Source organism: Antrostomus carolinensis, unplaced genomic scaffold, assembly GCF_000700745.2.
Source record: "Antrostomus carolinensis isolate BGI_N321 unplaced genomic scaffold, ASM70074v2 scaffold15232, whole genome shotgun sequence".
In the NCBI taxonomy this organism is placed as follows: Eukaryota; Metazoa; Chordata; class Aves; order Caprimulgiformes; family Caprimulgidae; genus Antrostomus; species Antrostomus carolinensis.
The window spans coordinates 1-22,396 of record NW_010297700.1 but is presented as its reverse complement, the minus strand read 5'-3'; the positions used below and the strand labels follow the sequence as shown (position 1 = coordinate 22,396).

At 39.0% G+C, this 22,396-nt stretch overlaps 1 protein-coding gene across 1 annotated transcript; it reads left to right on the top strand.

Annotated features, from left to right (window-relative positions):
- Window positions 1-1,011: 1,011 nt before the first annotated feature.
- Window positions 1,012-21,275, top strand: FBXO15 (F-box protein 15; the record flags this gene model as incomplete). Its single annotated transcript, XM_010162237.2, has 9 exons — window positions 1,012-1,022; window positions 2,856-2,975; window positions 4,886-4,990; window positions 10,131-10,373; window positions 10,648-10,857; window positions 13,266-13,395; window positions 14,277-14,359; window positions 15,602-15,747; window positions 21,151-21,275. Coding segments are annotated over exons 3-9 (1,041 nt in total), but the record flags the coding sequence as incomplete, so codon positions are not given.
- Window positions 21,276-22,396: the final 1,121 nt, after the last annotated feature.

The following is a 22,396-nucleotide window of genomic DNA, read 5'->3' as shown; positions in this document are numbered from 1 at the left end:
GTGACTTGTTATTTTCCTTTAACTCCCACTGCTCCTGAGGGAAACCCCTTCTACTCCCTCGGGGCTCTGTTTTCCAGCTCTAACCTCGGCAGTGCTCGGGCTCGCTCCCCCGCGGCCGTGCTGCTCTCCTCTCCCCCGGCCCGTGGAAGGGGATGGCTTTGCCGTAGGAAACACCGGCGTTTCCAGCTGTAGGGAGGGCCGGGGTTTAACCCTACTGTCCCAGTAGTGGGGCTTCAGTTGGGTGTGTGGCTCAGGTTAAAGGACGCAGAGTGTAATGAGCAGTAACCCGTCTACAAACTGCTAGCTAGCTTAGTGGATACTGTATGTATGTCCACGGTAGTTAGGCCTTTATAATAAATGGAAGGATTTAATTATGGAAGGTGTGATTAGCTTAATTCTTGACAGTACAGGCTCAGCTTCCAGAAATTTAAAACACCAGTCTTAAAGGCAAAGTTCAGAAAGCAGGGTTTTCTGCTAACCTATTTGTACAGCCTCGGGTTTCATGGCTGTGTCATTCCCACCCCTTTTTTTAACCTGTAAATGGAATGGATAGTACCTTCTTTAAAAGACTGGAATTGTTAGCTGAGGAAAACAAAACATGTCAAATCAATACTGTCATTTCTGTTTATCCCCAGGTACGCTTTAACATTTGGAGAAGGAGACAGGTTTTGTCACTACTTACAACTTCCTATACAGCCTTTCTTTCCATCCAGGCATTTAATTTTTTTTTTTTTTTTTTTTTTTGCTGGTCAGGGAACAAACCTATAACCTATAACAAACCTATGTGAATATATCACATTGCGAGTACTACAGGGTATGAAAGTGAAAATACTGGTACAAATCTGAGTCCCACAGATTGGAAGCTAATGAAATAGCAATTGAGGTTGTTGTGCCTCTAAGCCAGGGCATCTCAGTTGTTACTAGAACGCTCTTAAAGGGGGGAGTAACAGCTGTCATGGATATGGATATTTAGCTTGAGCAGGCAAGCCTTTGTCAATGCAGTGTAAAAGCATTTTGTTCATGTTAAGTTCAAATCTTAGCACACACAATACTTGTAAAATAGTTTATGCAATGGATTTGCTGTTGTTTTTTCATACTTTGAGAATATTTTTGTTTTGAAAGATGCAAAGCCTCAGTACTTTTTTGAAATGAAACTTACAAGTGTTAGGTGTTACCTAATAGTTTTCAAGGCATTGAAACATTTCTCTTACTTCAGAAATTCCTTCCTGGGGTGAAGGAGAGGAGGATACAAGGAGGGGTTAAAAACGGAGCAAGAAGGACTGAATATAGGCAGTGCAGGTTATGCTTGTGCCAGGTAAAGTGTGTTGCAAAATCCAAGATCCAGCTCCTGATCTGAATTACTCGTGTAATTTCAGCATAGGCACAGGGCAGAATAAATAGCATGGGACGTACTGCCCAGAAAGATACAGAAGCAGTGGTTCTGCTGCTGTTGAACAGGGCTTGTGTCTCTTTAAGTCCCTTTAATGGCTTTTGAAAAATCCAGTTTGTTACAGCCTCAGCTTGTTATCCAAGTGTACTTCTTGAGAATGATTCCTGAGTGAAAAGTTTGCTTGGCCTTCAGGGTGTATTTGATATAGTTACTTTTTTTGTAGTTGTTCATTTTGTTGGTCTGTCAGAGATTGGCACCCAAGCTGAAATGTGCATGTCTTTGTGTTATGCTTATAACAATTCCCAGTAAAACTTCACAGATATTTTTTACATAGCATGCTTGACAGTGTAGGGCAGAGTTGTTCTTTTCTTCTGATTTTTATTTTTCCTTGAGCATAAACCAATCTTAAATCAAGAACAGTGTGCATTAATGTACGTGGTACCCATGTACTTCAAAATTAGATTTATCCCCCACCCCCCAACATGGATTGGTAGCTTAGAAACTCGGAGCTGGATTCACCAGGTGCTGGAAAGTCAGCTTGCAATACAAACCATCACTAGTAGAGTGTATGGGGTGGTCTGCCTGCTCGGTGGCATCAGTGGGTATGAAGTGTAAGGATTTGATTAAGACTAAAACACCATCTATATATTTCAATGTGGTTCAACGATAGTGTTTGTAATTACAGCTTACAAAGTTCTTGCTATCATAAAACTTGGAAAAAACATGTGGCCAGTTAGATTGTAAGAATTTATTTGTGCTGGGAATATGTGAAGTTGCTTTCTTTAGTAAAAGAAAGTACTTTCTGTCCAAATTGTTATGTGTTAATGAGCAATAAAAACATTAACACTTATCTTGCCTGTTGAACTAACACTTACTTACCTGCAGAGTTGCTTGGTATTTTAGCAGGGAAAAATCTGAAATGAGACTAGAAGTTTGTTTCAAATATGATTCTGTTGCGTAGTCAAGGGAATTCTTTTTGAGCCTTACCATTTTTTTCAGAAAGTTTCAAGGTACTGTTTTATTTGATATCTTTTAATAGCTTAGCAAAACTGAATGGTTCAAAAACGTCTTTGGAGTAATGTTGCAAAACAGAAGATGAATTGGTGAGTTTGACTTACTGCAGGGGCCTGTCTGGAACCTGATGGCCACAGTGGTGCAGCTGTCTAATGTTAATAGATCTCTGCTGGGTTTAAACTGATTTGGTGGTGTGGCACTATTCCCTTCTGACTACTGTGAGAGATTAATCATGGACGAGACACTTTGTGAGTTTAAATCTGGCATTTTCCTGATATCATGTATTTTAACTTGGTAATAATTGTTCAAATTTGTGAACTGATAATAATAAGTTACCACGTGCTGTGTTCCCTGAATCCTGTCTCAGTTGAGATGTGGTGTCTAGGTGTGAGCAATATGCATATTTCTTCATTTTGTGATGATGTGACTTCTGACAGCTTTTCCTTTTTAGAAATAGGTCCAGAAGCTTTGCTGCCAGGCCTGGGGAATGTTCTCAAACTGTAAATGCTGGAATTAAAAGTCTGTATGTGGCACGTTCCATAAAACTGAAACTTAATTTATGCATTGAGAGGTGAGTATGTTTTTGGTTTAGGACTAAGAGTGGAAGACCCCTTGCAGACTCTAAGCCATCTTTGGACTGCTTACAGTTATTATATTAATACTTTGGAGATTTCCATGTTAGATGTTCCGAGTTGAAAAGATTTGCTTTCCTTGCTTACTTCGTGTTGACCTTCTAATGTTTACTGGCATGGTTCTCCCTCACCTTCTTTTTTAAGTTTATATGAAGTATGTAGGTTTTCCAAGTCATACAAAACCTTCAGCAACTCCTTTGCAAATCATGGGCTGTGGTGTTCCTTGAGAATAAAAATTGTTATTGTATTACTTCAATAAAACAGTTTGGAATTAAACTTTGGATGCTCCTCTTGATGCTTGTTGCTTTGTATAGAGAGGCTTAGGATGGTGGAGTGGGATGAGGGGGAGGAATAAAATGGCTGCTGCATATTTGCTGCAAAGTAAATGTTTCCCTTCTTGTTTGACAGTGAAAGGGCACTTTCGATATAATAATGAGTTGTTTTCTTTTTCAAAATTAGTTACTTTTCTACAAAAAACATCTAAGAATGCTACGTGAAATATTAATTTTCTTTTTTTTTTTTTTATACATTTTGTAGCTTCCTGTGTTGTAATTCCTCTGTTTTCCATTGGATGGTCAGTTCAGTCCCTTATGCTGTTAGTTTAGTGTGAAAAACGAGAGAAAAGAAAAGAAAAAAATACAATTCCTTTCTCTCAGCTTCCTTCAAAGAAAAAATAATATGATTTTAAAAACTCCTGTTGAGAATCTGGATCAAGCATATTATTTTAGATAATTTGCAGCTTTTTAAGGATCATTTTAAAATTATCTCTGGAATAAATGCACTAACTGCTTTGGGCTTACAGTGTTTGAGTTGAGTTGTTTCACATAGTAACCGTGCAAGTTTTGGCACGGTTGCCTCTATCTTAGTGCAACTAAGATTACGAGTTTTAATACAAACCTTGGAGTATTGACATTATTGTTTGAAGCTTGACAGCAGTTTGCTTCTGGAATAAAGTATTATAAATCGGCGAATGTTGTAGATGACACAGTAGTAAATGGACAAGAGTCACAGCTGAGGTGGTGACTTTCGCAGCAATGTGTATTTTCAGTGGTGGTTTTGATGTAGCTGTACTCTCATGCTCCAAAAAGTTAAGAGTATAAAATGCATCTCCCTTAAATTCTGTGCAGTTACCAGATACTACTCCAAGGGTATGAGGTTTCTGTCTGTTAATACAAAAATCTTGGTGGCTCACCTCCAGGTTATGTTGTGCTTGTTGTACTTAGGCTGGCACCTGCATTTCAGGTAGTCTTACTGATGCACATTAATGTTCTCAAGATGCCACTCAGCTCTTATTTTGAAGTTCACGTCTTTCTGTTCACATAAATGAAAACTGTATGAGACCCCTAAGCACACGTGGTTTGAAGGTTTTGATGAGGTACAGCATGATCTCACTGTTTGCCTAGGCCATTTCTGTCCTGGTGCATCCTGAGACCTGACACTGCAGTTGGGAGGAGAGTGAGGATATGCAGTTCTGGGAAACGCTGGTGGTTGTGGACCATGTGTTAAGATCATGGTACAAGCAGTGAGAAACTGAAGTTGAATGAAGTAGCTTCATGTCAAACTGGGTTCAAAGTTTAGTGAAAATGCAAACCCATAACTTTTCATGTAATTGCACTGTGCCACTTAATGGGTTGTGGTGAATTATTTTAAGGAAATGTCTTAGAGAGACAAATCAGAACCTGGACTCTGGAAATTAACTCTTAAGGTGAGTTTTGCTTTGTGTATTTACAAGCTGATAGTTTCCATCTCTTTTGTTTTTGCTCTGGTTTGGAAGTAAAATTCTTTGATGTTATAATTTCTGGAGTTTGCAGGCAAGTCTAATGGTACTTCTCTTTCTCTTGTTTCCCAGCATGCCATCAGAAATGCTGCTGAAGGTATTTTCCTATTTGGATGCTGTGTCCCTGTTGTCTGTTGGTTGTGTGAATAAACACTTCTATCACCTGGCCAATGACAAGTAAGGAAGAGGGAAGCCTAAGTGAGAGTGTTAATTGTGCAGCAGTTGAGTTTACCTGAGTTACGAGTCTTTCTAGTTTAGTTTCACTGATGCCAGAGCACTGATGTATGTACCTACTGGCAATTACTGTGCTGAAAATGTACTGCATAGCTTGCAGTACAATGTGTTGTATGGAATTCTATCTGTGCAACCCTTGTGAAGTTTAATGGGAGTTATGAGGTGAAAATTAAATATAATGTTTTGAAATGTTGCTATTAGCATTTATTTTGTTGTAAAATTTGCATATATTTGCATTCACATGCACCTGCACAGGCTTTTTGGTTCAGGCAGTCTGTAGTGGTGTGTAGCCAGTAGCTTTGTAGAATTGTCATAGCTTTCATAATTTTGAAGTCCTAATTACTTAGCTCTTTCATCAGGTTTTTGCAGAGAGTTTGATGTAGTCAAGTGATTCACTAGTGGGCTTTATCTGTTGCTCTTTGTGTTAGATCATGGTGGCTTTTAAATGAAAACAAAGGGAGTGAAGATAAACAGTGACACATTTTCTGTGAGTGATTTCTTATACAGAGTTCACGAATTGCTCCTACCAATACCATGATAATTTTGTGAAAGGATCAAGAGGAGAGACCCTGGTTGGTAGGTGATAACTAGGACGTCTGAGTATCCTTTTTTTCTTGGATTCTGCTGCATTAGTGGTGTTTAAATGATAAAATACCTTCCTGTGTAGGAAGTTGCTACATTTGGTATTCATCCATTTCTCACTTATTTGCCAAAACTTGTACAGTGAATTGGTTAACATTGCTATTGACACCTTTAGAATGGCTGAATTTAAAGGGAAAGCCATAATCCAGATTTATTTTTTGAGGCTGTCAGCAGGTGCACGTCAATAAAAATCGCATGGTTGACACAAACTATATATCTTAATATGCGTTTTCCACTTCAGGATAGTAAGGTAAGATAAAATCATTGTGTCTGTTCAAGGGAAGCTGATTCATCTGTCTCTATCTCAACAATGTCTGTTTCCATTTTCTAATCTCAACAGAGATTACTGTATATGCACAAATGGGATTTGAGGAAGAGATACATTCCCTTGTCTAAGAGACTGACTGGTTCAGTGGGACCAGGTCACTTCTTCCTGCTCGATTTCCATGGACCTTCTTGAGTCCCTGAATCTTGTGGGGAATTAACAGAAGTTTTAATTTAAGTCCCTGCATATCTCTGTGACAAATCTGATCTTGTTTTTTAGGCAGACTGTCTTTTTGAGGTTATTTCTGCTGTCCTGGCTGTGATATATCTGTGTTGTCTAATGCAGTGCTTTGTCTTTGGACTCCTCAAATAATGTGAGCGCGCTTTAACAGTTCCTTGGCACTGACGTCTTCAGTGTAACTGTTGAAGGCAAGGAGATGTTTCTGACCCTGCTTTCTGCACACTCCTTGCCCCAGCATGTGGTATTATTCCAGCCTTACTGTCATGCAGTGTGGGAAGCTCATGTAGATGGTCTGTCTGAAAGCCTGAGGGTTTTGATCACCAGCAGAAAGTGCTTGCATGAGAGGAAGTGAGAAGCCAGAGCACGATTTCGACTTGTCCAGATCTTGATTTGGGTCAAGTGATGACTGACAATGGTGTGTGTCTGATTCTGGCACTTGAGTTGGCAGTAAGAGTGTGGGTTGGCTTGCGGTAACAATGCTCAGTAAGAGGCCTTGAGATCAATATTATAGTTAACCCTTTGAGGCAAATGTGGCATGTATTCTGCTGTGAAAGAGGCAAATTTGTGCTTCCCTGTTGGATGCCTTTTTGGTTTGTATTGAATTCTTCAGAAGCTGAGGATGAAGGGGCAGTGATACCTCTCTAAACACTCGTGATTCCAAATCCCCCTTTTTTTCCTCCTCTTGAACCGATTTCTCATCTGCTTGCACAATGCTGTTTTGGGAAAGGAAGAAGCAATATGTAACTGAGAGTGAGGAGAAGGGTGGTAGGTGTTGTTGACAAGTCTGTCTTCATTCAGCTTACATTGCCTGAGACTGTACCTTCAAAATGCAGGAAATGCCTGCTCCTAACTCCTGTCTTTTCAGCATCATGTAGCCAGATGCTGAGTATCTCTCTCCATGAAAAAAAGAATGTCTTAGGAAGGGGTTTCTAGTTAGCAAGAGAGGGTTATAGGAGGACATCTTACTGGACTTTTGTGGTGGTTTGATCCACAGTGGGACCATGCAGTCCTGCATTCATTCCCCCAACCCAGTGAGATGGGATGGGAGACACAACGAAGGGGGCATGGGGTTAGGAATGACGGACAGGGATGGCTCCCTCACCAGTTAGGGTCACAGGCAAAACTGACTCAAATTTGGGGAAGAAAAATAAATTTAATTTGTAGCCATTTCATCTGAGTAGTGCAGTGAGACATAACAACCACATCTTACACCTTCCCCCACCCCTCCCTTCTTCCTAGGCTCAAATCACTTTGCTCCTGATTTCTCTACCTTCTCTGCCCAGCAGCACAGGGGGCAGGGAATGGGGGTTTCAGTCAGTTCAGCTCTGCTGCTCTTCCTGGCATGGAAGTCCAGGAACAAGATGTTCCAAAGGGAGCTTCCCATGGAGTCATGGACCTCTTTGGGCTCAGCTCCCGGCTCCAGCATGGGGACACCCACGGGCTGCAGACTCACCCCCCACTCTGGGGGTCCACCCCCACTCTGGCAGCGAGCGACTCTCAGGGTCACAATTCAGTCACACTTGTCCTCAGGCTCAGCTTCTCTGCTCCAGCGTGGAGTCCTCCATGGCCTACATGTGGGTCTCTGCTCTGCTGTTGAACTTAACTTCCATGGGCTGCAGAACCTCTTTTGCCTTCTACTCTATCAGGTGAACTGTGTATCTCGAGGTCCTCTGTCCCTCCCCCTCCTCTTTTCTCTGGCAACGAAGCTCGCTCATTGTCTGTCCTTTGTTTAGGCCGATGGTTGTCTTTTGTTAGGTCAATAGCCTCTCCTCCAGCTTCTCTCCACCTTCTTCTTTTCAGGACAGTCCTTCCCCTCACAAATATGGATTGGCAGAAGCGTTTGTCTAGTGCTCATTGGCCCAGCCTGGGGTGGGGGGCTCTCTGCCTTGGAGCCAGGGGAATTTTTTGCCCTCACAAGGTGGCCCTTCCCCCACTACCACGAAACACCTCTGCCCCCCTCCCCCAAACCCAACCCAACTCTTTAGGCTGAATAAGACCAGTTGGGTGATACACAGCTCAATTTCCCCTGATGATGGTGTATCAAAAACATCTCTTCTCTGTTTTCATAATCCCATGATTCTTAGCTGCTTCAATGGTTAATAAGAGTTTCCTCCCTCCATCAGAAATGTTTTACACCACCTGATAACTGGGTTGTCTTTTCTAGTCTCAGAGGTGAAGTATTTTAAATCTTTGTTTTACTTATGGGGTCTTCCCGTTCCCCTCGCTCCAGATTTTGGTGAAAGTTGGAAGCTCATGTTAACTGTGAGCCTATTTACCAGTCATAGAGGCTTCTGGGTCTGTGTGTTTTAAACAGCTTTGACTCAAAAAGTGGCAGTGGGAAGTTGTACATATATCTGCAGAGCAGCAGGCTGGAAGGTTTTTGCAAAATTCCTGAGTACATTTGCATCAATAACAAAGAGCCTGGCTCTCTAAATGTGGAGACTTATTCTCAGCAGCTGATGAAGTGAGAGTGGTTTTCATGGCTAGGAGGCAGCATGGGATGGATTCAGTCCTTGAATGTTTTAATGCTTTAAGGAGAGGAAAATGCATTACAAAGTATGTTATTTTAAGTTTGTCTTAAGTGAAGAGTGGTAAAGGTAATCTTGCTGATAAATGGTAGAGAATTTCTCTTGAGAACTTGTTTTTGTTACTATTGATTTTCTTTACTGCAGTTATGTAAACCTTGTGGTTAGCACTTTAAAATTAGAAAACTTACTGGAAACCTTTATTCACAAGTTGTTGTTTGAATTCTTATGATTTCTTGTACTCAATATTCCCTGAACTTTTCTAGAGATACTGGGGTGGGTGGAAATGTGACCTCATATTTTTCCTAATGGGAAAGAGGTCAACCCATCATTCCTTTTGCATGTTTCCTTGATCTCTTCAAAAAGACATCTCTTCTCTGAGCTTTTCAAAAGAGTGCAGAAGATATTGACATGACAGTGGTACCACCATCAAAGATAGGTGATTCTCATTGTCTTCCTCCACCCCACTGTCAGCTGGGTCTGTATGAGAAACTTGAGAGATCCAGATTGTCTTTGTTGAGTAAGAGGTATTAAAACACTTTTTCCACTAGCTGATTTTGTGTGAGGAGGATGCATTGTTGTTTTGGGGTGGAATTTTCAAAAGTAACTGCTTGACCTTAATCAGTTTTCACCTAAGGCTCTGAGCATCATCCTGGATCCTATATTTTCGGGAAAATGGACCTTTTCTTCTTTTCCCCATGATAGCTTTCTCTCAGATATGTACTGTTTTTTTTGTTTGTTTTAAATCTGCTTCAGTGAGTGTCTGTGAAGGAAGTAGCAGCATAAGGGGAAGGAAGACTTTTCAAAAACCACATGCTTCAGTGTCCTATTGGGCGGCATAAACCAGTGGGAAATTCATGATATCTGATGATCCTACTTTCTAGAACACTAGTCAAACATTTTCTTTATATGTAGCCGAGATGTTTATCAGCCTAACTGGCATACTGTAAGAATTAACTGGATTTTTTTTTTCCTGTGGTAGAGCAGAAAGTTGTAAGTGGATCTCATTTGGTATGTATAATCCAGAAAGAGAAATGTGTTCAGAGATTCCATATCCTTTGAGATAATCTAGTAAACCCATGTGAAATGCTGACATCTGACATCTTTTGGTTACTGAGCCTTCATTGCCCTTGCACCAGGGAAACTGACCTCATATGAGCTGTTTGAAGGTCAAAATGGGGAAAAGTGTACAACTGTGCCTTTGCATTTTCTTGACTAGTTCCTAGGAGGCTACAGTTTCTGATCTTCTGTATATTTAGATTTATGTCAAACCCAGTTTTCTGATAATCTAAGACTATATTTTTCTGCTAACATTATGCTCAGTGGTAGCTGAGACATGCATATAAGAATAATTTAGTAACTGTTTTTGAAATTTATGTAGTTTTCCTCTGTATTCTATTTTTATTTTCAGTGGAATCTGGCTGAAAATCTATTCCCGTTGTTTCCAACCAAAAAGGACAATTTGGACAATGAAGTCTGAACAAACAGAAACTGTTTCGTTGGACTGTGCTGCTCTACGTGATAGAAAGCCTGGGTACTGGAAGAAAGAATACATCTTCAAACAAATAGCTGCTGTCAAAACTAGAGTAATGCGACTTGTTAAACCTGTAGATCCTTATACAGGTCTTCCATGTAGAAACAAAGAAGCTATGAAGTAAGCAATGCCTTGTCACAGATGGTGTTTATTCAAGAACAACGTAAAGAATATGAATGTCTTTGAAAATGCTGTAGGGATATGGAAATAGAGCTATAAAATGTATATCATAATGGAAAGATAAGATGATAGCCTATAAATGGCCTAGCCTGAGAAACATAAGTAGCAGTTAGTAGAAATTTAAAAATTCTGTTGGAATCATAGTTTAAGTTTTGTCAATTTGAGATTTTTTTTTTTTAAACACCCCTTTCTCCTCTCAATTCCTAAATAACAGAGCCTCTGAGTTGAGTTGGATAATTGTTCTAAAGGACAAAAGTGGGAAGGAACATGTAATGGAGGAGGCAAACCTATCATTTAAGGACACATCTGTTACTATACTTTGGTATAGTACAAATTGGCCGTGCTTAGACATCCTGTCAACCCTAAAACTATTTGGAGTTACACCATTGCTTCCTGACCAAAACAGAGCTCCCAGCAAGAATGGGTGAGTTTTAACAGAGGAATTTCTGGGAGTTTTTGGTGTGACTGTTTGATAATGTGTCTGTAGAAGCTACCTGACCTTATTTTGTCTTAACCAGTTAATTTTTTTCTTAGAAAGCCTTTCTGTAGTATTTCTTCTAAAACCTATGTCCTTCTCTTAATTAGTGGGGCTTTTTAGCAAGAAATAGATACAATTGAAGAATCAGTGATGTTACTTCATGGGTTAATGTAGCTACTGGCATGCAAGATACATGCCTTGAAAAGCTGAATCTAAGGCATAGATACAACTGAGCATGAAACAAACACGTAAATCTAGGAGAATTTAATGTGAGACGATTGGAACAGTTCATCAGTGTTTATGAGACTACAGTCAGGTAATCTGTTGCTAACATTTATTTTTTTTCTATCTATCTGATGGGTGTGTATGTGAATTTAGGGAACTTAATGTTTGGCTGCATGTACAAGAAAAGTACGTGCATATAAAAAAAACAGTCGACAGCACAATGTGAGACAGCTGTTGTTTTCTAACTTAAGCCTGTACAATATTTTTCTGGCATTATATTCTGTGAAAAGACATTTACATTAGAAGTGTGTATTTGAGGTATGTATGCATTTGGTTGCTGTTAAGGATATTTGCACTTGTCTGTCTTATGTGACATTTTAGTATACGCAGTATCAGCCACATGCTTCTTGCACAAAACCCCTAGCAGCAGAGCTCTGAAAAAGAGAATTGTTGTTCACCTACAAAAAATATGGTTCCTCAAGCAGAAGCAAAGTATTTGCCTAAAAAAAAATACAGAGAAGCCTTTTGTATAAAGCGAGCTAAACAAATCTTGCAGACAAATTATGTGGTAAATGTAGTTGTTTTACTCATGATTCATATGTAGAAAACAGTAAAAGAAAACGCAGGCAGTTAGTGTATTTACTTCACAGAACCATCAGTTGTTAGAGCTTGTGAATATATGACTTGATGTCCAAGTGGAGACTGGTATCGAGTGGTGTCTCTCAGGGTTGGTATTGGGACTGGTGCTGTTTAACATCTTTGTCAGTGACGTGGACAGTGGGATTGAGTGCACCCTCAGCAAGTCTGCCAGCAACACCAAGCTGAGTGGTGCAGTTGACACGCTGGAGGGACGGGACACCATCCAGAGGGACCTTGACAGGCTTGAGAGGTGGGCCTGTGCTAACCTCATGAAGTTCAACAAGGCCAAATGCAAGGTCCTGCATCTGGGTTGGGGCAACCCCAGGCACCAATACAGGCTGGGCAGAGCATGGATTGAGAGCAGCCCTGAGGAGTAGGACTTGGCAGTGCTGGTGAGTGAAAAGCTCAGCGTGAGTCAACAACGTGCGCTTGCAGCCCAGAAGGCCAACCGTATCCTGGACCGCATCAAGAGAAGCGTGACCAGCAGGTCGAGGGAGGAGATTCTCCCCCTCTACTCTGCTCTTGTGAGACTCCACCTGGAGTACTGCATCCAGTTCTGGAGCCCACAACACAAGAGAGACATCGACCTGTTAGAACGAGTCCAGGGGAGAGCAACAAGGATGATCAGAGGCTGGAGCACCTCTCATACGAGGACAGGCTGAGAGAGTTGGGGCTGTTAAGCCTGAAGAAGAAAAGGCACAAGGGCAGGTAGTGATAGAAGAAGGAGTAATGGCTTTAAACTGGACGAGGGCAGGTTTAGATTAGATAGCAGGAAGAAATTCTTTACTGTGAGGCTGGTGAGTCACTGGAACAGGTTGTCCAGATAAGTTGTGAATGCCCCTTCCTGGAAGTGTTGAAGTCCAGGCTGGATGAGGCTTTGAGCAACCTAGTCTAGTGGAAGGGGGCCCAGCTGAAGACAGGACTGGTGGGACTAGAGGATGGTCTTTAAGGTCCCTTTCAAACCAAACCACAGAGTAGTAGGGGGTGGAATGGACCTCAGGAGATCATCTAGTCCAACCCCTCTGCCAAAGCAGGTTCTCTATACCAGGTTGCACAGGAAAGCGTCCAGGTGGGTTTTGAACATCACCAGAGATGATTCTAATATACATGATTCTATTCTATGATTCTAACATACATGAAGGTAATGATTTCACAAATACCAGAATGTTACTTAGAATTTTAAGACTATAAGGAGTTAGTGTAGTGCATGGACTTTGGGAAAGTTCCTGTATTTATACCAGCTTGATTGACTTCAAGGGTTGGTGTCCCATCGCTGCCCCAAATCTTACAGTTCAAGGTAATGTGACAAAGTTCCTGTCCGTTGCTGTCTTCCTAGCAGTGTGTATCACCTGCTACTACACACTATTTTGCAGCCATTTTCGTCATGTGCTGTTGATCATACTTCAGAATTAAAAATGAAATTAGGCTGAACTTTTACATAAATAAGGAAACATAATCTTGTCGCTACATTCTGTGTGTTCTTTTCAAAGCCCTCGCCGCCGCTCCTTAATTGCTGAATACCATCTTGCTAACCTCACGGAAGGTAGTGTAGCGGTTGGTGCTGATAAGCTTGTCCAGCTCTTCTGTCTGAATCCAGGACTATTAGTAGGACTTTGGAAGGTAAGATAACATTTTATTTCATACTTTATTATGACTTGAAGAAACAGGTTTTTTCTTTTTTAATCTTCCTTTTTTTAAAAATTTTGAAAGATCTTGTCGAAACTAATAACAAGAAAATACAGGTAGGGGCAGCTAGTTGATGATCTATTGTAGTCTAAGGAGCTGTCACAGGAGTATCTAGAAATAAAAAAATGCTTTTTAAAAAAATTCCACCTCCAATTCAAAGAACAGTTATGTATCATAGTATATTAGATACTGTACTAATCTTATTTCTGTGTTCAGTTGTATTTATTTTGCAGTCTTCACATGCCAAAGTTTGATATCCTAAAGCTTTGAGCTATATAGGCCTATAGGTCTATATAGATCTTACTGTTTTCCCAGGAGTGTGTGATCTGTTGAAGATACCTGGGGTTTTACTTTGAAATTCAATATTTCTCTTGAATAGCTCTAAATTCCTGACAGGTGTTAACCCTCTTCGTGAATAGTTCCTTACATATGAAAATAAGCTTGATGCTTAAGCATTTAGTAGCTGGGAGTAAGGCCTGTTTGACTCTTTCTAGGTATACGGTTTAAAGAGGTAAGTAGAAGCTGGAGAAGTACAATTAATGGATTACTGCTGCTAACTTCTGCCCTGGCATAGCTAGTTTCCTCTCCCTTTCCCCATAATATAGAAATGCTGCGTTCCTTTACGTATATTCTGTACTCTTGTGAAAAGACAGTAGCAGTTACAGGAGTCCAAGTGTTAAAGCAAGCCATTATTAGCATTATTACTGGCAGAGTAATAAGCAGCAGCATTTATCTATGAATTTTAATGCTCAGGAAGACCTTGCAGAAAGAAGTATTTCCAGATGAAAATACATCTACTTTAATTAACTTTTCAGGAGAAAAATGAAATTGCTTTTGTTATGGCAAGTCTTCATTATCATCAACTTCTTGAGAGAAGCACTTTGGGTTCTGCTACTGTGTAAGTTTTGGTTTCTCCTTTGTGGGTAATAAAGATAACCTTTTGAATAAAGCTTTGAGCTTTACAGTTAAAATTGGCTGCTGGTAAGAGGTTTATATTTAGACAGAAATTAACTATTCTTGTTTAATATAAACAACAGTTATGGTAACTCTATATAAAGCTGTAGAAGTATTTCCATATTAAAATGTTGCCATTGTTATGCAATTAAGGAGATAATTTAGTCATACAAGTGTATTAGTACTTGCTCTATTGCAAAAGTTAGAAATACACTGCCCATATTTTCTTTCTTTACAAATGGTCTTTTTATTCCCCCCTCCTATCTGAAAGACCTGGAAAAGAGGGAGACAGTTTAGCAAGTAAGAAAATAATCTTTAGCTGTGTAAGAGGGAAGAAAAAAATTCTAGCAAACTAGTAAGGTGCCTGCATTTATCTTTCTTACTGAAAAACTAGCTGGATTTCCTATGAACTATTTGTGTCTGTGTGTATATTGCAGTGTATAATACAATACCTGTTTATACACTGTAAACTGTTTAGAAAGGTGGAGGTTTTTTTAGCTTTAGAGGATGATTTGGACGATTTATTTTTCCCCCAGCCCACCCCACCCCCTCAGCTTTCTGCTCAGATGCTGTTGTATCTACTGGTAGTCTTAATGTGCCCACTACAACTTATTATGGCTCTTTTCCCAAAAAGGTAGGACTTAACACCGTCTCCCTTACTACCAAACAGGATCCCATGTAGGAGCTGCTCAGTTGCCTCTGGGGTTTGGGCTCTTCTGGTCATTTGTGTGCAGTAGTTTTTCTTTTAGATTAGGCACAGACAAAGCTATTCAATAACTGCTATTCCAGAGAAATCTGTAGCCAGTTGGCTTTTAGATTTGTAGTTAAGCTGATGTTGGGTTGGGTTTTTTTGAGGTTTTTTGGGTTTTTTGCATACACAAGTCCGTATTTTGGAGTTTAACAGATGTATCTTTTAAAGCTGACTGCTATATTTTCTGCTTTTGGCTAGGCTGGACAGCTGATTAGAAGTATTAGACACTGTATTAGACAACTTAAAGAATGATGAACTAGAGATGTTTAATTTTCAAAAGCATTAATAAAAAAGAAAAGTTGTATCTTGTAATAATTTTTTCCCCTCTTACAACCTTTCCCAAGATGACCATCTCAGTGTAGGACTATTTGCTCTATCTCTTTCTGTTAGGTAATTCTGCCTTGCTTAATTCTATTATTATTATTTTTTTTAAAGTCAATATGCCCTTCCACCCAATAAACCTGTATTGGATGATGTTGACCCAGAATATGGACTGCATGACTACAGTCTACATCTTGATATGCATAGTGGAAGCTGCACCTACCTGTGTGGAACATTGAAGAGCCTCTTCTGCAGAAGAGGTAGGGTTGACAGAACAGTAATATCTGTTTTTAAAATGATCCCTGCAGTTATTTTTTTTTAATCTTGTATCCAATATCTCTGTTTGAAAAAATGAAATGGATTTTTAAGGGTAAGCTGTCTTTGTTCATTGTGTAATTTCTTTATATCTGCGTGGTGCATTGTGTGGTGTCGTAAGCTCACTCTGTATGAAGTCTGCCTGCTATTATATTGACATAGTGTTAAGCCTGAGATACAAGTTTTGCAGATTGTCAGGATATTTTTATTTGATTTGGTGCTGAGTTAACGATGCAGTGGCACAGGTTTTGGTTCAGCTTGGTGTTCCTTCCATTTGTATACTACAAGGGAGAGTGAGTTAGTCCTCATACAGTTTGGAGGCCTGTTTCTGTAGAATTCATCTCAAGTATGCTTTAGGTACGTTGACAGATTATATATTTAAATGTGTAGAAGATACTGTGAACTTTGATTTATAGCTTTTGTTTAGGTCAGCTTAAGGTTGCCTATTCTGACATCCTTTCATTGTGTAATAAACAATTTCAGTGATTGTTTTTAACTGTGCTGCTTTTAAAAATTTCTTAGCATTTCTTTTAATGAGACATGATTGGCTGTCCTTGCTGTTTGTGTGCAGCCCAATTTAGTAATTCTACAAGGGTTTCGCAACATAGGTGGGTGATGTCTCTTCTGTTTTCAACAGAATCCTGCCTACAGCTACACAGCTGTCTTTCTGTCGGAAGAGACAGAGTAAAAAACTTAAAATTAAACATTGTAAATTAATTGTTGCTCCCCAGCATTTTTCTGATAACAGCACTAATGAGCCTTCTGTTGATTTCAGAAAATACTGTTTTTGATGAAGACAGTAGAGGGCACTGTTACCGGGCTTGAGTGCTTTTTCAGTGTTAGAACAATTTTTCCCATTGCCTTTTTTTTTTTGTTAATTTGTATTTGATGACTCCAAGAACTGTCATTTGAACTTGTAAGCTTGTGCACAATGTCGAGTCTTGTAGTCATTTGAATTTGAAACACATGTGTTTTCAGATTCTTGAAAAGTTCCAAGCTTGAAGTAGAAGGGTACTTAAAACTGAACTTCGGTGAAATTCTATCCATGTAGCTATAGAAATCTTTCCTGAGGTGTTGTTTCAATACAGGAGTCCTCTTTATACCCTCCAAAAAAATAATTTCTTCTGTAACTTGGCTAGAGGGTTGGGGTTTCGAGTTGGTTTTTGTTTGTTCGTAGGGTTTTTTTTGTGAATGTCATTTTTTGTTTTCTAAAATGAAATTTTTATGCTCCTAGCAATACAGCTGTACAGGAGAAGCAGTATGTGACACACTTTCTTTGTTGACATCACTTTTTTACCATTTAGAAGCTACTTCTGTAAAAGATTAAGCTGATGTTTATGCAAATTGTAGCAAATGACCAGGAGCTACAGTTGTGATGCCATCTCACTTTGCTAGTTAGAGAATCTGTTTTATGTTCAGGAGTTTTTTCTGAACTGTTTCAGTTTTGTGTCCTTTAGCTGTGTGACAGCCGCTGGATTCTGCTCTCGCAGGACATCGGGCGGCTGAAGCCATGTTTCTGCAGGCAATAAACTCATTTGTCATCTAGTCCCTTCCATGTACTTGCACAGTAATTCCTTTTGGAAAATGCTTGGTTTCCCCCATAATTTGTGTTAGAAATGATGTAGTGAGGCAGCTTATGGCTGTCTGCTGTCACGTATCTTCACAGTGATTTGTTCACTTTGCTCTTTCTGGTAAATATGGTGTTTCTGAATGTGGCCAACAGTATAGGCTTGTCCAAGCTGGTTGCATTTGATTGTTTGTTCTTTGTTTTTATGCTCCATTCTAATGATGCTCTTTGTCTTGTTCTCTGTGAGGGCTCTGAAACATGGAAGTCTCTGACATAGTGAGAAGTCTTGCTGTTTCTGAAAATTCTCTACCCAATCCAGATTTATTTTAAATTATGAATGTGACATTCCAATGGCAGTTTCCACAACCTGAGATGCAGATCAGTTGTCAGCTATTATACTGGGATTTTACTTATTTATTTGTTTCCATAAGGAAGCTGTAGATGCTTCTAGGTTACCAGGGAAGACCCATTTGTTATTCTGCAGAATAACTGATTTATTTTTTCACCTTTTTTTTGTCTGCTTTTCGTTAGTGTTCATTAATGTTGTACTTAATTTTGCTGCTTTATTTTAAATTCTTTCTGCAAAATTCCTGAAATTAAATTAAAAGTTTAGATCACATTTCATTGAACCAAGTGGATGGAGTATATGGCTTCAGATCTCTTGGGTTTTTTTGTTGTTTTTTTTTTTTTTTTTTTTCCCTCTTATTAATACCTGCACTGCAATAACTAGCTGTTTTGCCACTCTGTTTCGGCTGGTTTTTGGCATTTTATTTAATGCTTCCTTCAATTTAAACAGAATTGGTAATATGGTCTTACTGACAGATCCTGTAGTGGGATGAATATGCTAAATTCTTTCAAATTGAATTGGAAATATTTGAAAACTTTTCTTGTTTTCAGGAAGCTGTGACAGGCTTTTCATATGACTCATAGAAGCCATGAATACTACATCTGTCTTTTTAATAAACATTCTTGAAATGTATTTACCTAAGTTTTTAACTTTTTAAGCATAGCTTTGTAGCCATATGGCAATCTAAGCTTTGGCTTTTCAGTGCTGTTCTTTGTTGATGTAAGTCGATGTGTTGTGCTGGCAAAATGGAATGGGGAGATTTTTGTGTGTTTAGAGAGTTTTTAAGATTTGTTTGTAAAATATCACATCACGTCTTTGAAATGTTTTTGGTTGACCCTGAAGATTGATTTGCATGTTTAAATGACCATTTCAGCATGGTAAGTCTGGTTGTTGCCACTGGAATTAGTGTTAAGCACAGCTTTCCCTGTGAAAATAACAATCAAATTCCAACTTGCAACAAAGGCGTGGTTAGCAAAACAAACTTGCTTGGCTTTTAGCTAAAATAGGTACCTTTGAACTATTGGGCTATTTGTTTCCTTCCCCTGAGGTTGGTCTACATGATGTATGTTCTTTATATTGATATTCCATTTATTTGGAAATATTTGTTCCTTATAACCTATATTGATTAAAGAGCTATTTTGCTGCTTTGTGTGTCTTGCATAAACTCTGGACTGTAGATATTATAAGAGAACAATGAAACAAATTCTAGATCAGAAGAAAGCCCTGTCCAATTTGCTTCCTCTGTGTTTCCCTTGATATATTTAATGTAGCTTGCTCTGCACTTTAATTTCCTTTTCTCATCTGACTGGGATGAGGAAGGGGAGATTTCACCTTCACATTAGCTTCACCTTCTTGCTAATTTCTAGGCATAGCTTTTCTTTCTTCTGGATATAAGGACTGCAATGGAGCTTTTCTATAAAAAATTATAAAGACTGGATTAACTAACCTATGAATAATTAGCCTTCAGATTCCTGATCTGTGTCACTTATTTCCATTCTGATTTAAAGTTAAGAAGTAACTGTGATAGAGGGTTTAGAACTTATACCTTAGCCAGGTGACCCACCTAGCAATGCAGCAGTTCATGTTATTAATGCCATGCAATAGTAGTGATGTCCTGGGCTTCATAAATTTATTAGCAGTATGTTTTTTTCAATGTATTTTTATTCCATTAAAATTTTCATTTGTTTTGAGTGAGAGGAATAGCTGTTTCCATTCAAATCTGAATTGCAGGTAACTGAATAGTCCTTTGGAAAAAATGCTTGTTGACTGATGTTGTTTTAAGTCTCTTGTATAAAAGCTCAACTTTAAATGTAGGCTTTCAACGTTCACTCGGTAAAGCTTGACTATTTATCTAAAATATTTTTATCTTGAATGAAATCTTGCCATTGGATTAGATTTACTGAGGTTTGGAACAAAATTGTTGTGTAGGTATCAACTTAATAGCCTTTTTTGCACTTTGAGATGGACGCTGAAAGGGAATTCTGCTTACATTTTCCTCACTGAGTTCTTTGGGACTTCACTGCAAGGACAGTGTTTATCACTGTCTGGAGTGATGCATTTTCCTTCAACCATACAAAATATTGGCTGGGCATAACTGTGTTGGTTTCATTGTATTCACACTCCTATTCCACACAGTGTCTGTACTGAAAAACCTGCTGCTTCTGTCCTCTGTCATGTGTTGGGCTGCTTCCTCCACACAGTAAGTCTTCTTTGGACTTTGCACTTGAGTGATATCTTTCCAGCATTGGTTTGTGGCCACGCATCTCTTGGGAGTTGCTTGGCCCAGCAGTACCAATTCAGAGAAGTTTCTGGCTTCTGTGGTAGACTATGGTCTCTCTTTCTTCGTCTCTTTTGCCTCCAGCTGTCACCAGGCAAAGGCTTTTGCTGCTCCTTCACACAGGCTTTAGCTTTTTAACTCAGAGCCAGCCTTTCTGACACTGCTCCTTCTGTCTTCAGCCTCATGCTGCTACTTGGGCTTGGTTGAAGGAGAACCACAGGAAAAACACTTCTATCTTTTTTCACTTTTGACATTTGCATCTTAAATCTCTACAAGCCTCTTCAGTTATCATCTTGCCATCCAAGGCCTGCTACTGGATCCTGGCAAACTATTTTCCTGGGAATTATTTCTCTGCCTTCCTGTCTTTCTCCTGCAAGTGCTAGATACTTAGATACTTAGTTCAGTTCCTTTTTTTCTTTCTTCTTCCCCCCCCCCCACCCCCCTTCTTTGTTCTTTTTTTGTGCTTTCGTTCGCTATTTTAAGAGAGTATCTCTCTTTCCTCTTGTTCAAGGAAATTTGTTTCAGGGATGTCCTACTAAGAAATCTGCTTGTGTCACTATGTGCTACGTTTTTTTGTAGTCAGAGATCTTATTTGTTATGCTGTACCCCTAATTATAATAGTATAGTTGGACTCTGTTTAACTTTCCTCCTCTGATAGCAAGGGAAAAAAAGAACAGACTTTAACGTCAGTCTCTTCTGGGGTGAGAGGAAGAGATACCAAAGAAATATGGTTATGTGTAGTAACAAAATAATTATAAAAAAATCATTATTTATTTCATGTGTTATGTGTTGAGCTTGACTTTTGGGAAGTGGGCAGTGATGGAGGCACTGGTGGCATGAAACTGAAATATGGAATTTACTCCTTGCATCCTTGTGTAAGTCCTTTAGGTGGCATTCAGATTTGTATACTCAAATATACCATTTTTTTTTTTTATCTGCTGCTTCTGCTGTGGATCATAGAATCAAAGCCCTGAACTATGACTTAAATTCTCTATATAGTGAGTCTTGATATCTAGCTGTTGCTGTATGCCAGGCTTCCTTGCTGGTGAATGGCAGCAAACTAAAGACATGGAGAGAAGTAGAGAGAACACTTACAGTGTACTTGGGCTTAGTTTGGTTTGTAATAGCATAACGTTATATGTTCTTAATATTTTCAGGTGATATTGCAAATGGATATTTGAGGCTCACAGCTGTAAGCTTAAAGGATAATACGAAGCACTTGCCTCTTATTGGGACAGTTGGCTTATCCTGGGAAACAGATGTGTTTAAAGGCAATGTAAAGGTCAGTCAGATATATTTTTTTTGTTTCTGGAAATGCTTATCTCAGAATTATGTTTATACATCCTAAATATGCTAATTTTAAAAAATGTTTTCATTTGTGTAAATTTATCTGTGACTAGGAAGAAACCTCAATTCCAATGTTGCAAAAAGAGAAATGAATTTTGAGGGGGAAAAAAATTATCCTTTCTGTCTTACTCTAGATTGTATGATAGACCCAATACATGTATGTGATGACTCCAGTGCTTTCCACTCAGCAAAGATGCTGTAACTGACCAGCACTGCTTGAAAATGCTGGACAAAAGATGTACTACAGATGTGCTGTTTGTGGGGCTTTTAATTGTGGTTTCCCCCCACCCCCCAGTCAGTAAGCCTTGAACCTTTGAGGAAATATTTTGCCATTTTGTTGTAGCATGTGTGTGCAATGAAAGTTAGAAACTGTAGGAGAATGTTAAAATGCTGATGGACAGAGTCAGAGCTCCAGTCCACATCTGTGCAGTCAGAACCTAGCTCTTGAGTCATATACATGGGGCAGCTGGATTAACTGTTTATATCTTAGAGGAATTCTCATTCATTCTCTTGTATAAAATTCCTAAAATAATTATTTCAAAGAAAGTCTGAGAGTAGCTCTGTAGATTTTGCAATAGTGGTGAAGGCACATTTTTAAATGTACTTCAGCTACATGAATATTTCAGAAGTATCAACAATTCTGATAAATGTAACTTAAGTACTACTGAAAAATGATCTGATTTCAATTTTGGCACTTTGAAAAAAAGTAAAAATTAATTAAAACTGTCGTTTCTGCTTATCCTGCAAAAGTGTGGAATGGAATGCTGTTTGATAACATATTTTGCTCATAGACATTCACATACTTGTTTTATAGTTTACAGTGTCAGCTGGCTTTCCTATGCAATGAAAAATATAAAATTTATCTTAAAACTTAGTAATCTACTAGTTTCTGTTGGGAGCATCAACTACAGTTGAGCTTGGATTACAGTTTCCATTCAGTCCTCCCTCTCCAATTGCTTATAGCATTTTTTTTTCTTTAAATTCCTTGTTTGCATTGTGACAAGTTTGTTCACTTGCACTGATCAAAGGTTGTGATCAGTGGCGCAGAATCCAGTT